This window comes from Sorex araneus, chromosome 6 (genome assembly GCF_027595985.1).
Source record: "Sorex araneus isolate mSorAra2 chromosome 6, mSorAra2.pri, whole genome shotgun sequence".
NCBI lineage: Eukaryota > Metazoa > Chordata > Mammalia > Eulipotyphla > Soricidae > Sorex > Sorex araneus.
In genome coordinates this window covers 106,805,151-106,817,353 of record NC_073307.1, presented here as the reverse complement: position 1 = coordinate 106,817,353, position 12,203 = coordinate 106,805,151, and the positions used below count along the sequence as shown (strand labels likewise).

General features: G+C 40.6%; 1 protein-coding gene across 1 annotated transcript; it reads right to left on the bottom strand.

The window, feature by feature from the left end:
- Positions 1-1,729: 1,729 nt before the first annotated feature.
- Positions 1,730-10,532, bottom strand: LOC105943540 (interferon-induced very large GTPase 1-like). The gene is made up of 2 exons (XM_055141754.1): positions 10,419-10,532; positions 1,730-9,718 (listed from the first exon to the last, which is right to left on the bottom strand). The coding sequence occupies exon 2, from the start codon at positions 9,498-9,500 to the stop codon at positions 2,451-2,453; it is 7,050 nt and encodes a 2,349-aa protein (XP_054997729.1). The 5' UTR covers positions 9,501-9,718; positions 10,419-10,532; the 3' UTR covers positions 1,730-2,450.
- Positions 10,533-12,203: the final 1,671 nt, after the last annotated feature.

The window sequence follows — 12,203 nt, the reverse complement described above, 5'->3', positions numbered from 1 at the left end:
TGTCACAAGACCCCTGACTGCCCTAAAAACCAGGACATTCCTGAACATTGATGCAAATGCTGATCTCTAAAACTATAGGCCAAGGAGTGATGTCCTTCTAAATGGATTGGTTAAGAAAATATGTACCATTACAAATCTACTGGCTATGAAATGCGCGGGTTCTGCTGTAACGGCCGAGGAAGGCCTATATAAGATCTCCTTTGGAGAAGCTCGGGGTCTTGCCCAACCTGCTGGATCTGCATGTCTGTGTAGGCAGCTGGACCCTGGCTGGTCAGTCTTACAATAAACCCTGCTTGCTGTTAGCAGTCTCTAGAGTCTCTTTGTCGGTAGGGAGATCTCAATCCGTGTCCTAACAAAATTGAATATCCGTAAGATAGACCATTACAAAGCTGTTCATAATTGGGTTTCAGTCATACAATGATTCACCACCCATCCCTCCACCAGTATACATTTCCCACCACTAATGTCCCCTGTTTTTTTCCCCACCATCTCCCAATACCCTCACTGCACCAGCATGCTTCTCTGGCAGTCACCTTTCTTCTTTTTCTCTCTTCTTTTGTGCCTTATGTTTTGCAATATAGGTATAAAGAGGGCATTGTGTTTGTTCAGAGCATTCAGTATTTTTATCAAGAAGTGAGGCTGGAGTAGCTTTTTTAACTGAGTGACAGCTTTGGAGCGTGGATGTGACTGTCAGGGCTTATGGAAGTAGAGGGAGGTGTGGGGAGGTAGTTCATCCTGACCCAGAGAAAATCTGAAGATCTCAGGCACAAAACCTGCATACCTGAATTTTCAGCAGATTATATTTCAGTGAGATCTGTCTCGAGATGGTGAAATACAGATGGGGCATCGTGGCAATTTTGGATTGGGTAATCAAGTGGCTGCCAGGGGCTCTGCTTGTATTGGCACCAGGCTGACCTGCCCCTTGTGATTTACCCTGGTTTGTTCAGCCTTGCACAGGTCCAAGATCAACTACGGCTTCTGATCCCTTTGTAGACTTATTTATAGGTCTCTGAAGCAGGGTTGGTAGGAGAGTTTACATGGCAGTGCTGAAGTAAGTTGATGGGGGTGACTGATGGTGCTTCCAGGAATATAAAGAAGTGGTGATTTTTGAATGTGGGAGCAAGCAGTTGTCAGGGACTGTGATTCCCCCCACCCCCCATTGTGATTTACCCTGCTGTGTTCAGCCTTGTGTGGGTCTAGGATTAACTGCAGCTCTTATTTCTTTTGTGATTTATTTATGGGTCTCTGAAATAAGACCTATAAATGATCTGTATAGCTGAGCCAGAGGTGGTTTGTAGTCATGACTTCCACATACCTATTTTGGTCATTTAATTGCTCGAGAAAATTGGCCCTAGTGGTTTGCGTCAGTCAGAGGCACAGCGGCAATTTCGGGGTACCAGGAAAACTGAAGGCAACATCAGACTGCTCACCCACTCGCCCTCGCATACAGGTTGACCTGCTGGCAGCACCACACCCTCCAGGACAGATGGTTTGTAAGTAGCACTCTACTTTCTTTTTTTTTTAATAAATTTATTTATTTTTAATTAATGAATCACCATGAGGGTACAGTTACGGATTTATACACATCTGTGCTTATGCTTCCCCCATACAAAGTTCGGGAACCCATCCCTTCAGCAGTGCCCATACTCCACCACCAGTAAACCCAGCATCCCTCCCATCCTCCCCAATCCCATCTCCCCCCACCCCACCCTGTCACTGTGGCAGGGCATTCCCTTCTGTTCTCTCCCTCTAATTAACTATTGTGGTTTGCAATAAAGGTGTTGAGTGGCCACTGTGCTCAGTCTCTAGCCCTCATTCAGCCCGCAACTCCCTTCTCCCACATGGCCTTCCACTACATTATAGTTGGTGATCCCTTCTCTGAGTTGCCCTTTCCCCAGAATGAGTAGCACTCTACTTTCTTTTAAAATATTTTCTAAATAACACTGCACTTTATTCTTCAGAATCATGAGTTTATTGTGGACTTTTAAATTTAGGTGTAGCAGCTTTTCAAATGTGGAAACAAAATTCAAGCGAAAAGTTAAATTGCAATGTCAAGCAAGTCTGTATGCTTTTTTGATATAAACATAAATAAATTTTTAAATTTTACGGCAATCTGTACTTATTTTTATTAATAGTTTTAAAATTGCTTGCTCTGAAAATTTTTATAACATTAGGTGTGTTAAAATTAATATGGCTTGTAGAACAATAGTTTGACATGTGAGGAACCTATTTAAAAGTATTTTGTCATGTTTATGTTTTTAGTAATTCATTTTTGTACTATGAATTGAGTTAAAATGGAAAAGCAGTGATTTAAAAGGTAATATTCAGCTCTTGGAATGCAATGCGATTTTTCTGGTTTTTACGTGAAGATAATAGAGATTGATAATGAGAACTGCTTGATTATTGCACATTATAATACTAAAACTTTTTTTGTGTGTGATTCTGTGGTATTATTGTTTTCTCAAATCATCAAGCACATTCTGTTTTGTGATGCTGTACCATGTATCAGGAATTTGGCCCAAACCTTCAAATTTTAACTTGTATTTTTCTTCTAGCTTAGATCTGAAGTGACAGACAAACCATTTCCAGTATGGCTGGGTGGACAAGTCTGGAGTGATGCTCCATGTGGCATAAACCCCTCCTGCATCTCGATAGGACTTATATGGAAATTTTCTTTTATCATCCACATAAAAGTAACAGTCACTTGCTACTGATGTAGTACAGAAGTCAATGGAAAATTGGTCTGTTTCATGCCATCTCCGCCCAGTGAGAGTCTTTGAACGATGGAAGGGAACACTGTGGTCTCCATCGTGTGTAGGGATTGTGTTCGTACAAATTGCTCCACAGAAGGGACACTGTTCCCAGCAGCCACAGAGAAGTTCAGAAAGAATGTCACTGATTTCAGACATCACATTCTCCTTATTAGTACTTAAGCATTTTTGTTCCAAGTCCTCCATTGCGGGATCCAAAGCACCACTCATGGCATCTTTGAGAAAAGCAAGATCTTTTATCTCTTGGTGTTCAATGCTTATCAGGTCTTTTCTTGGAAAGGCGAAGTCACTCCCTAGACTATCACAGAACAAATTCAACCACTCTGATGCGGTCTCATTGCTGTTTCTATCTTTAGCAATTTCTATGGAATCATAAATGGCTGAGCGGATGATTTCCTTGATGTCATCTAAATTTTGTTTCAAACTTGACTTCATTTTTTCACTTCCTTCACCTGAGTAATATTTTTGAACTTGACTCACAATGAAACTTTTAATGAAGGATCGTGGATCATGTAGATATTTCCAGTAACTATCAAAGTTTTCTTCTTCTGCCAGAGAGATGAGGATATGTTTCTCCAGGTTAGACCTGTTAGCATTGAATTCAGGGCAGGTTCCTCGAATGTGCCCAACCATCTGACGAACCACTCTTCTCCACAAGGTTGTAGAGACAGCAGGAATGAGTTTGCTCCACAGAAAATCAACAGACGTTTTGATGTTGGTTGCTCCTTCGCAAGATATCTTAAAACTCATAAAGAACTCATTTTTCTTTCTTTCCAGATAGTTTACAGGATCATTTGCTTCTTTGAATGCCCTGTGTATCTCCTTAAAAGTCTCTGAGGCCTTTTTAAATAAACTCAAAGCCAAATCAATTTTATATTCAGTTTTAAAAGTGTATCTTTCGTGGGTGGATACAGATTTCACCTCCTCATCTATTACTCTCAGAATTTCATGGAAATAATAGGAATTGTAGTCATGGTGCTGCTTCTGAACTCTGTCAAGAGTTTCATTAAATCTTGAGACTATGCGTGCAGTAGTCATACTTATGGATTCTTCATCTTGGGCCTCTAATTTCAGAGTCTTCATATTGAAATATTTCTTCTTCATTTGGACATGCTTGTCATATTGGATTTGAAAACTTTCTCCACAATAATTCTTAATGATCTCCACTATGTTATTCTCTTTGTTGAAGTAATGAAGAAGGATATCTTCAGAATCCTTATCAATATCAGGCTTTTTAATAGGATGCTGCTTTGATGTTACATCATAGATCCAGGTTTTCCAAAGCTGATCAAATTTTAGATACAGTTCTTCAGTACTTAACTCTCGGCCCTTGACAGTCAAGGCCAACTGTTGACTTTTTTTCACTATTTCCTTTTCATAAGTTGACAATTTGCTACCCAACTTTTCTTGATTTCTTTTAAAACTGGCCATTTCTTTGACTTTTTTTTGGACATCTGAAATGAGGGCATCTTTCAAAAGTCTTAGCTTACTTTCAAAGCTTACTTTCCACTGAATCAGAATTTCACTGTCTGGATCATCCTTAAAATATTTTTCCATTTTCTGCTTGATGTCATCATAATGTTTTGAAACTTGAGACTCAAACATGCTTTCTCCAAGAGTCTGTAATTTTCCATTCTGAATCTGGTTCATGAGCTGGTCATGCAAGCCTAGTATATGACGCCTTAAGTCCCAATTCCAGCAGTTATACATGGTTTCCAGTTTGCTCATGGCCAGGACTTCTTGGGTGTTCCTAAAGCTGAAAATAAAGTTCTCACTCAACAGGGCTCTCCACAGATCTTGAACTCTCATTTTTACATCTGATATCTTCATGATGCTTCTCCTGGATTGCTGTTTGGCGGTTTTGAGAATCTGATACTTGAGTTCCTGAACATTGTGACTGTAGCGAGGATTAGGAGGGGCCATTGGGGGATTGCCATCCCAGAGATGGGCAAAATAGTGGACTTGAGTGCTGACATCAAACTTAATGACATCACTAAAGCAGGTGATATCCGAACACTGCTCTTGTTCAGCTGCTGCAGCTGCCATTTCATCTAGTCTCTGCTCAAACCTCCTTCGTCCTTCCATGGTTTGATCTTTGGCTGTAACTTCCCCTACATTTTGATGAACAAATAGACAACTTGGAGAGATTTTCACTTTTTTCATCCTCAGAAAAGCTTGCACAGTTATTTGTAGAATATCTTGCATTTCAGATGGGTTTTCCCCAAAAATATTGATCAGAGTCAAGTTGGCAAGTCCAATGACAAAAGTTGCCAACTCGTTGTCATGATGTTGGGATTTGTTGCTTAGTTCTGGGGCCCGAAGTCCTTCTGTGTCCACGACAAGTAAATAATCAAATCCGAGTTCCTCTCCAAATGTCTCCTCCACCTTTAGGAGTTGCATGTAAGCTCCCTGGGTGCACCTCCCAGCACTGACAGTGAACTGTAGGCCAAAAAGAGCATTGAGGAGGGTGGATTTTCCTGAACTCTGTATACCTAGCGTAGAGAGAACAAACAGCCTTTTGTCTCCAAGTTTCTCAATGACCTTATCGAAAACAGCTGCCACCCACTTTAGAGGCACGTAGGAAGCTTCCCCATCCATCAACTCAATGGGAACCCCAGATATCATCAACTCTGCAGCGATCTGTGGTAGGGAGAGGTAAAGTGTCTCCATAGTTTTGAAGAAGGAACTCTCTTCTAGAACTTCATATATTTGACCAACTTCCCTGAGAATATGCTCAATTCCCAAGCTACAGTCATTAATCTTTTGGGAGATTGCTTTGACATCATTTTCTAAGTATTTCCGGACATTACTCTTGGATGACTTATGCTTTTCCGTTTGTACTTCAGACCATAAGCTCTTTTTCTTTGCATTAAGGGTTTCCAGGTATGGTGCAGTTAGTTTGTCCAAAAACACAGTCAGCCATTGCAAGAAGTATAATCTGGTGTGAGTTTCTGAAAGTCTTAGAAATTGAAGGAATTCTTTCATTAAACGGTTGAGTGGGAAGGCCTTTTGCAATTGTTTCTGCCTAATTTTTCGTTTCTCTGTCTCTGTCTCACTCTTGTGTTGTTCAATGCTTTGATTCCCCTTTTCTGTCAGATGATAGAGTTCTTTGTCTCTTTTGCACCAATCATGCCACAGTTGTCCCTGAAGGGGTAGTAAACGTTCCTTAATCTGAGTTATTTCGATTTCTTCTAGAAGGCTCAATAAAAACCCTGCCTTTTCTTTGGCTTCTTTGCAGTCTCTCTGGTCTTCATCAATAAAGAATCCTTGTTTACGAGCAATAAGGGCACAGTCTTCTAAACTGTGAGGGGAGTGAGAGTAGTTTAACAAGTTTTTAATAGTAGTTGTGAGTTCCTTTGCTAATTCTGCTTCGTTTCTATTTTTGATACCAATTTTCACTCTTTGGCCAGAAATCTTGGCCATATTTTCTTTATCATCATATAACAAGATGAAAGGTTTTGATGACTGACACAGGTGACGAACACAGTTTCGGTTTTCTTCATTGTCATCAGAAGTTGCCATAAGAATCACAAGGACAGAAGAGACTTCTTGTAGGAATGTGAGCTGCTGCTGATATTCTTTTGCATTTCCATGAAGATTGGCAAAGGTCAAGCAACTGTCAAACCTGTCCTCTTCTTGCCCTGCAGGACAGAACCAGCAGATTTCTACCACACCCCCCATCAAGAGACAGTCCTTGCTGCTCCCTTTGCAATGTCTGTGAAAAAAGATATCATGTTTCCGTTGACTGAGAAGGCAGTTCATGATCTGAGATTTGGAAGCACACAAGCCATTTCCAATTCTAATAAAAGTTACAATGGAAGTAGGAACTTTGCACATCTGCTGATTATTGAAATTGTTGTTCTCATTTGGTGATTTTTTTCTTTGCTGCCAGCTTCTCCTAATTTGACTGAGAGACCAAAGATAAAATTCAATTTGAGAATTGCAGGGATTGGGCACAAGAAGGGGGAGGGCAAATTGACAAATGGAAAGTTTTCCCAAAATATACTGTCTGGCAAAATCATCTGCACAGTGAAGAATTGACATCTGAATGTCCATTGGGTGGATATTGGCTCTGGAAATGGTTGCTGAAATGGCATTGTCACTGTCTTCAAAATCATCTTCAAAGGGATCAAAAGTCTCATTACCATGATTTAATGTGACTGAAGAGATTTGACTCTCTATTTCTTGGTCATTGTCACAAATCAGGTATCTCAGTCCATAATCTAGCATTAGTAACTTCTGCAAAAAATGAAAGGGGAGTTCCTGTTCATTGCTGGGTTTGTTATTGTGCACAGACATCTTGTAGATCAAATGGAAATCAGCCCTGGTCATCTTTTGGGGAAACTTATCTGTTAGGCCTAGACGCTGGAGTAATTCTAGAAGAATTCTATTTTTGTGGACCTCGAACACATACTTGTCAGTGTTATCTGTTTCATTGGATGGCTTCTTTTCATAGAGGAGATTCTGTAAGTCTTTCCTCACATCATCCATATTCACTGAAGACATGGTGGCAGCACAGTCTCCACTTATAAGCAATCTCAAGTCTTTCTCTAGGTTTTCCCAATCATAGATCACAAAGTTGTTAAGGACATGGGCAACTTCTGCAGTCAACACATGTCCAATGTACTCTCTAATCAGTGCCAACCGTTGTGATTTCTCTTCTGGAGAAACAGCTGTGACTCCAAAAGTAGCTGTCAAACCTGTAAGCACCAGGAAAGCCTGAGCCCTGTAGTTGCAAATATTTTGGAGCTCCTGGTGTTTATTATGGGCAACTTGCATTTCATTCAGTACAAAAGATAATTCCTCACTCCCCAGAAGATGCTGAAAAGTATTGTTAACCACATTATATCCTACACAAACTGCAATGGAAAGCAGCAAGAGCTGTGTGTCTGGCTGCTGTGTTTCTTGGAGGTGATTCAAGATGCAGCCAAGGGACACACAGACTTTATAAGTGGCCTGTCTTTGAGCTTCCTCCACTTCTTCTGGGGACTTCGATTTGGCTTCTTCTTCCATGAGACCACTTTGGGTTTTTTTTAGTACTTTTATTAACTCAGAAAATTGAGTGATATTGATATCCTCTTGTTCTGATTCTGATTGGAAGAGCCACTTCATTATGGAATGTTTCTGGGGAAAGTTTTTCACACTGTAGATATGAGGATCCAGAAGCCTGCGCAACTGAGACTTAATAAATTGATTGTTGTTAGTGGAAGAATTTTTGCACAAATTGACAGTATTTACCAGAAAATTCTGCAGACTCCAATCTGCAAGGCACATGCTAATCCAGCAGCTGTATCCTTTCTCTCTTCTAGACAACAGTTGCATGAAATCTATCAGTTGCTTAAGTTGCTCTTCTGGGTCAGATACCTCCCAGGATTTCACAGTCTCTAGGAAATCCCTAGCCTCCTTTTGAGCACTCAGCAAATATTCTCCTGCTGGGATCTGGGCAGTGAGTCCAGTCAAGTGATTATAGTTCTCTATCAGGCAAGTAGCTACCTGAAAATTATCCGTAAAATCATCTTCATGGTTGGACAGAATGATTTCCCAAATGGGTACCAATTGAAGCCCCCTGTCAATGACACACCAGGTCTGATTACTGGCAATGAGGCCAGATTTCCACTGAATAAGGCTATTTGTTTCTAGTGGGCCACCTGTCTGGGTTATAGATAATTGTACCCTTGTTTTGAGGTTTTTGGAGACTGTATTCTGAGAGGATGCGTCAGAATGAGAGGATGACACATCTCCTCCTGCAGCAGCAGTCATGCCAAAGCCACCGTAGCTGCCTCTTATGTAAGCATTTAGCATTTCTACTGACTTTTCTTTCACTTTCCTCAGCTGCTCACTTTTGAAACCCTGTGAAACGGCCTTCCACCAGTAGATTCCTCCCAGGTGTAGAGGACCTTCATTTGCATGAGATCCAAACCTCTCGAAGAAATTTTCAGTCCTGCTCCTCAGAACATGGACTCTGTCTGGGCCTGCCAGGTGACTGAGAAGGTTTTCAATGCACTTCAATTCCTGAAGAGCTGCCTTGGAGAGCTGGAGTTGATCACGGGGAAAGTGGCAGGAGACCAGTGGGACATACATGAACTTGGTGGAGCAGAAATAAGAGTGCTCAGAATGCAACTGCTTGGTTTCCGTGGATTCTGAATGTTGGCTGTGATCCATTCCAGCTTCCAAACTACATCCCCAGCCACTGCCTTTGCCTATGGTAGATGCACTGAGTCCTAGCTTTTCTATTTTCTGTGTGAAGATGGATTCTTCTTGAGAAGATGTAAATTCCTTTGTTTCCATACGTGTGCCCTGCTCAGGCCCAAAGAGTAAGAATTCTTCGGGGACACTGAGTAGCTCCTCTCTCCTTTGTAGCAGGTCACTTTGGAAGCGAGTTTTATAAATTCCCTGCAGGGCCAGCCCTCCAGACGCCAAGCTCACCAACTCTTTAGCTGGGAGGTTTTGGGTTTGGGGCAGTGTCTGCTCTGCGGAGTTGAGTTGTTTCAGCATGTTTTCTATGACTTCTTTAAGTGATTTTTCCAAGGATGGCCAAATCTCAATGGGGATCTCCATTGCTTGCCTCAGTTCTTCCTCTTTTCTCCTTACTGCCTCTTCCTGTCCTTGCCTCCCTTCAGTCAGCATGTCTCTTAACTCCTTTAGTATCTGCTCTGCCTGCTTCTTCTTTTCCTCTGAAGATTTTTTCTGAGATTCCTGTAAATCTGAAAGGCTACTTGACTGAGACATGTTAAATGACTTCCCCAGAGCACTTTCTCTTGGAATTGTTGTCAGGTGAGATTTCAGCTGCTTAAGATCTTTTTCTTCTAGCTGTTGTAAAACATGGGAAAACGTTCAGGAGTTGGTGATTCTTGGGCAACCAATGTTTTCTTCAGTACTTTTTAGAGTTCTTTCTTTTTTTCACCTTTGAGCTCGCCGCACCAGGGTTTGTCTCTACTGGGCCAAGACTGCAGAAAAAAATAATAGTTACTCTGAGTCATGACATTGGAATGTATCATCAATATGACCTAGAGTATAGTGTACTAAAATTTGATTTGACTAGATTTTCTAATCTTTTCACTTTCAAGATATTTTATTAATACTGCTAAAATTCTACTTCCTGCTGGGGACCTTGTGGGTATTGTTATTCTCAACATTAATTGCCGAGTAGAATGTAGTAACACTGTTTGTGATATACAGACTAATTTCATGGAGATTGTTAAACTGAGGATTAGAAATGGAGGAGCATATGTATGAGTTTCAAAGGCCTATACTGATTTTCAAACCAGAGGAATACAATCTATGTCCTTCCCTGTATTCTGTTATATAGAATTTTGTTAACTGGCTCCCATTCTGTTGCTTTGTGACTTCCCAGGAGGTTTCATGATGTTTATTTTCTCTGGAGCACATAAATTCATACTGGACTATCAGTATTATAGTGTTGCCCAGTTTCATTAAACAGCTCTGCTGGCATTCCTCCTCCTACAAGTGGTTCTTTTGGAGTTGTGGGATCTTATGCTAAGGGACTGAAGGAATCTTTCCAAGATGTGCATTTATAAAAAGCTGAATAGGTCTACAAGGGTAATAGAAATAGATAAACACAGTGAATAAGCCAAACCAAACTACTCTCTCTTGTTCTGTTTGGGAAACAAAACTCATATTTCTGACCTGTACAGCAAGCCACAGATGAAAGAGAATTTGCAGAATTCCAGTCTTCTTGAGTGGAGTTCCAGCATGAATTTTGTTGGGTTCTATGGTGCTGAATTATTTGATGGTTATCGCCTCCTATCGAGAAAAATGAGAATGTTGACTGAGAACATGGTGACCAGTTGTGTACGACATGGCTGGAGGAGTACATTTATCTTCTACCCATCCCAGAATTTTGAATCAGAATCTTCATGACTAAGAGAAGGGAACAATTAAGACCAGAATACATATAAGAATATCAAAACGCCAAATAGGTATCACAGGCTATTAAAGGCAGTGTTTTCTTTTTTTTTAATTTAAATTTTTTTTAATTCTTAATTAGTGAATCATCGTGAGGGTACAGTTACAGATTTATACATTTTTGTGCTCATGTTTCCCCCATACAAAGTTCGAGAATCCATCCCTTCACCTTAAAGGCAGTGTTTTCTTTTGACTCTGCTTACTACATCAGCAGGAAGTCCTCCCATGAAACTCTAGGAGACTCTCATGTTGATGCCTTCACACTTAGTCCTTAGAAACCTTAATACACTGAATGCTAAGCCTTACTCCCCCTGCTCTATATTTATTTCCTTCAATATTTCCTTCAATATCAGTAGTGTGAGGTAATTTGGTTGAGTAATATCAAAACCAGATATTAAGTATGTAATTTCACCAGGGAAAGGGTGAAATTACATACTTGAGATATTGTATCAACGTGTAAAAGAAAAGGGTAAGGTCTCAGTCATCATTTGCTCAGTTATAGGACCAAGAGAACATGTTAAAGCTGAACAATTATTCCACAAAAGAGAGTAAAAGGGTAGAGGATTAGTACCGTACTTGTGAAATATGCAAACATAATTGTGCCAACATAACCCATGTGAAATCTAGTAAGATTTGATGATGTATCTCATACAATTGTGAAAAAGAAAGCAATGTAAAGTTATAAGGACATTAAAAATCAAGAAAGTTAAAGATGCTTCCAGACTCTGAGTCAGGTTGAGACTCATCTGTCTAATAGGGGCCAGGTGAACAAACCGCCCACCCAAACAGAGCCCAGGCAGATGAGAACCTCCACACTCCACAATCAATGCAATGCTCAAGCCCGGACTCCACTGCTCCAGATGAACCTAATCCTGAAGAACTTAGGTTTGCAGGTTTTCTGACTGAAATCCCCAGGCTCTTGTGGAGTGGGGAATGGGCTCCCTAGCCCCATTTTTCTGTTCTTCTGGGAGCCTGGTAGTATGCCCATGAACTACCTCTGGTGTCAGATAAATTCATTAACCAGCCATGATCCAGAGACTCAAATATCAAAAGAGAACAAGAAGCAAATATGCTTCCAGACCCTAAAGTCACCATCCAGTTAAAAATTTAACTCCAGCTGTATCACCCCATTCAAAACTTTAGAATCCCTAGATCTAATGTGGCCATGTCTGTACACCACTGATATACCAGATATAGCACACCACATTGTATGGGATGTAAAGTAGAGGGTAGTCAATCTCAATTAAGAAAATGCTAACACCCAAGGCTTAATGTTTAACAACATGTCAGAAATCTCTTATACAGGGGCTTAATGACTCCACAGTGAGATACAACAATCTTCACATAGTTTCTTCTAAGAAAACCTTTTTTGACCATTTTAGTGAATTATTGATCACTGTATCACTGTCATCCTGTTGTTCATCAATTTACTCGAGCGGGCGCCAGTAAGGTCCCCATTTGTCCCAGGCCTGAGAATTTAGCAGCCTCTCCTTACTCTTTCCCAAT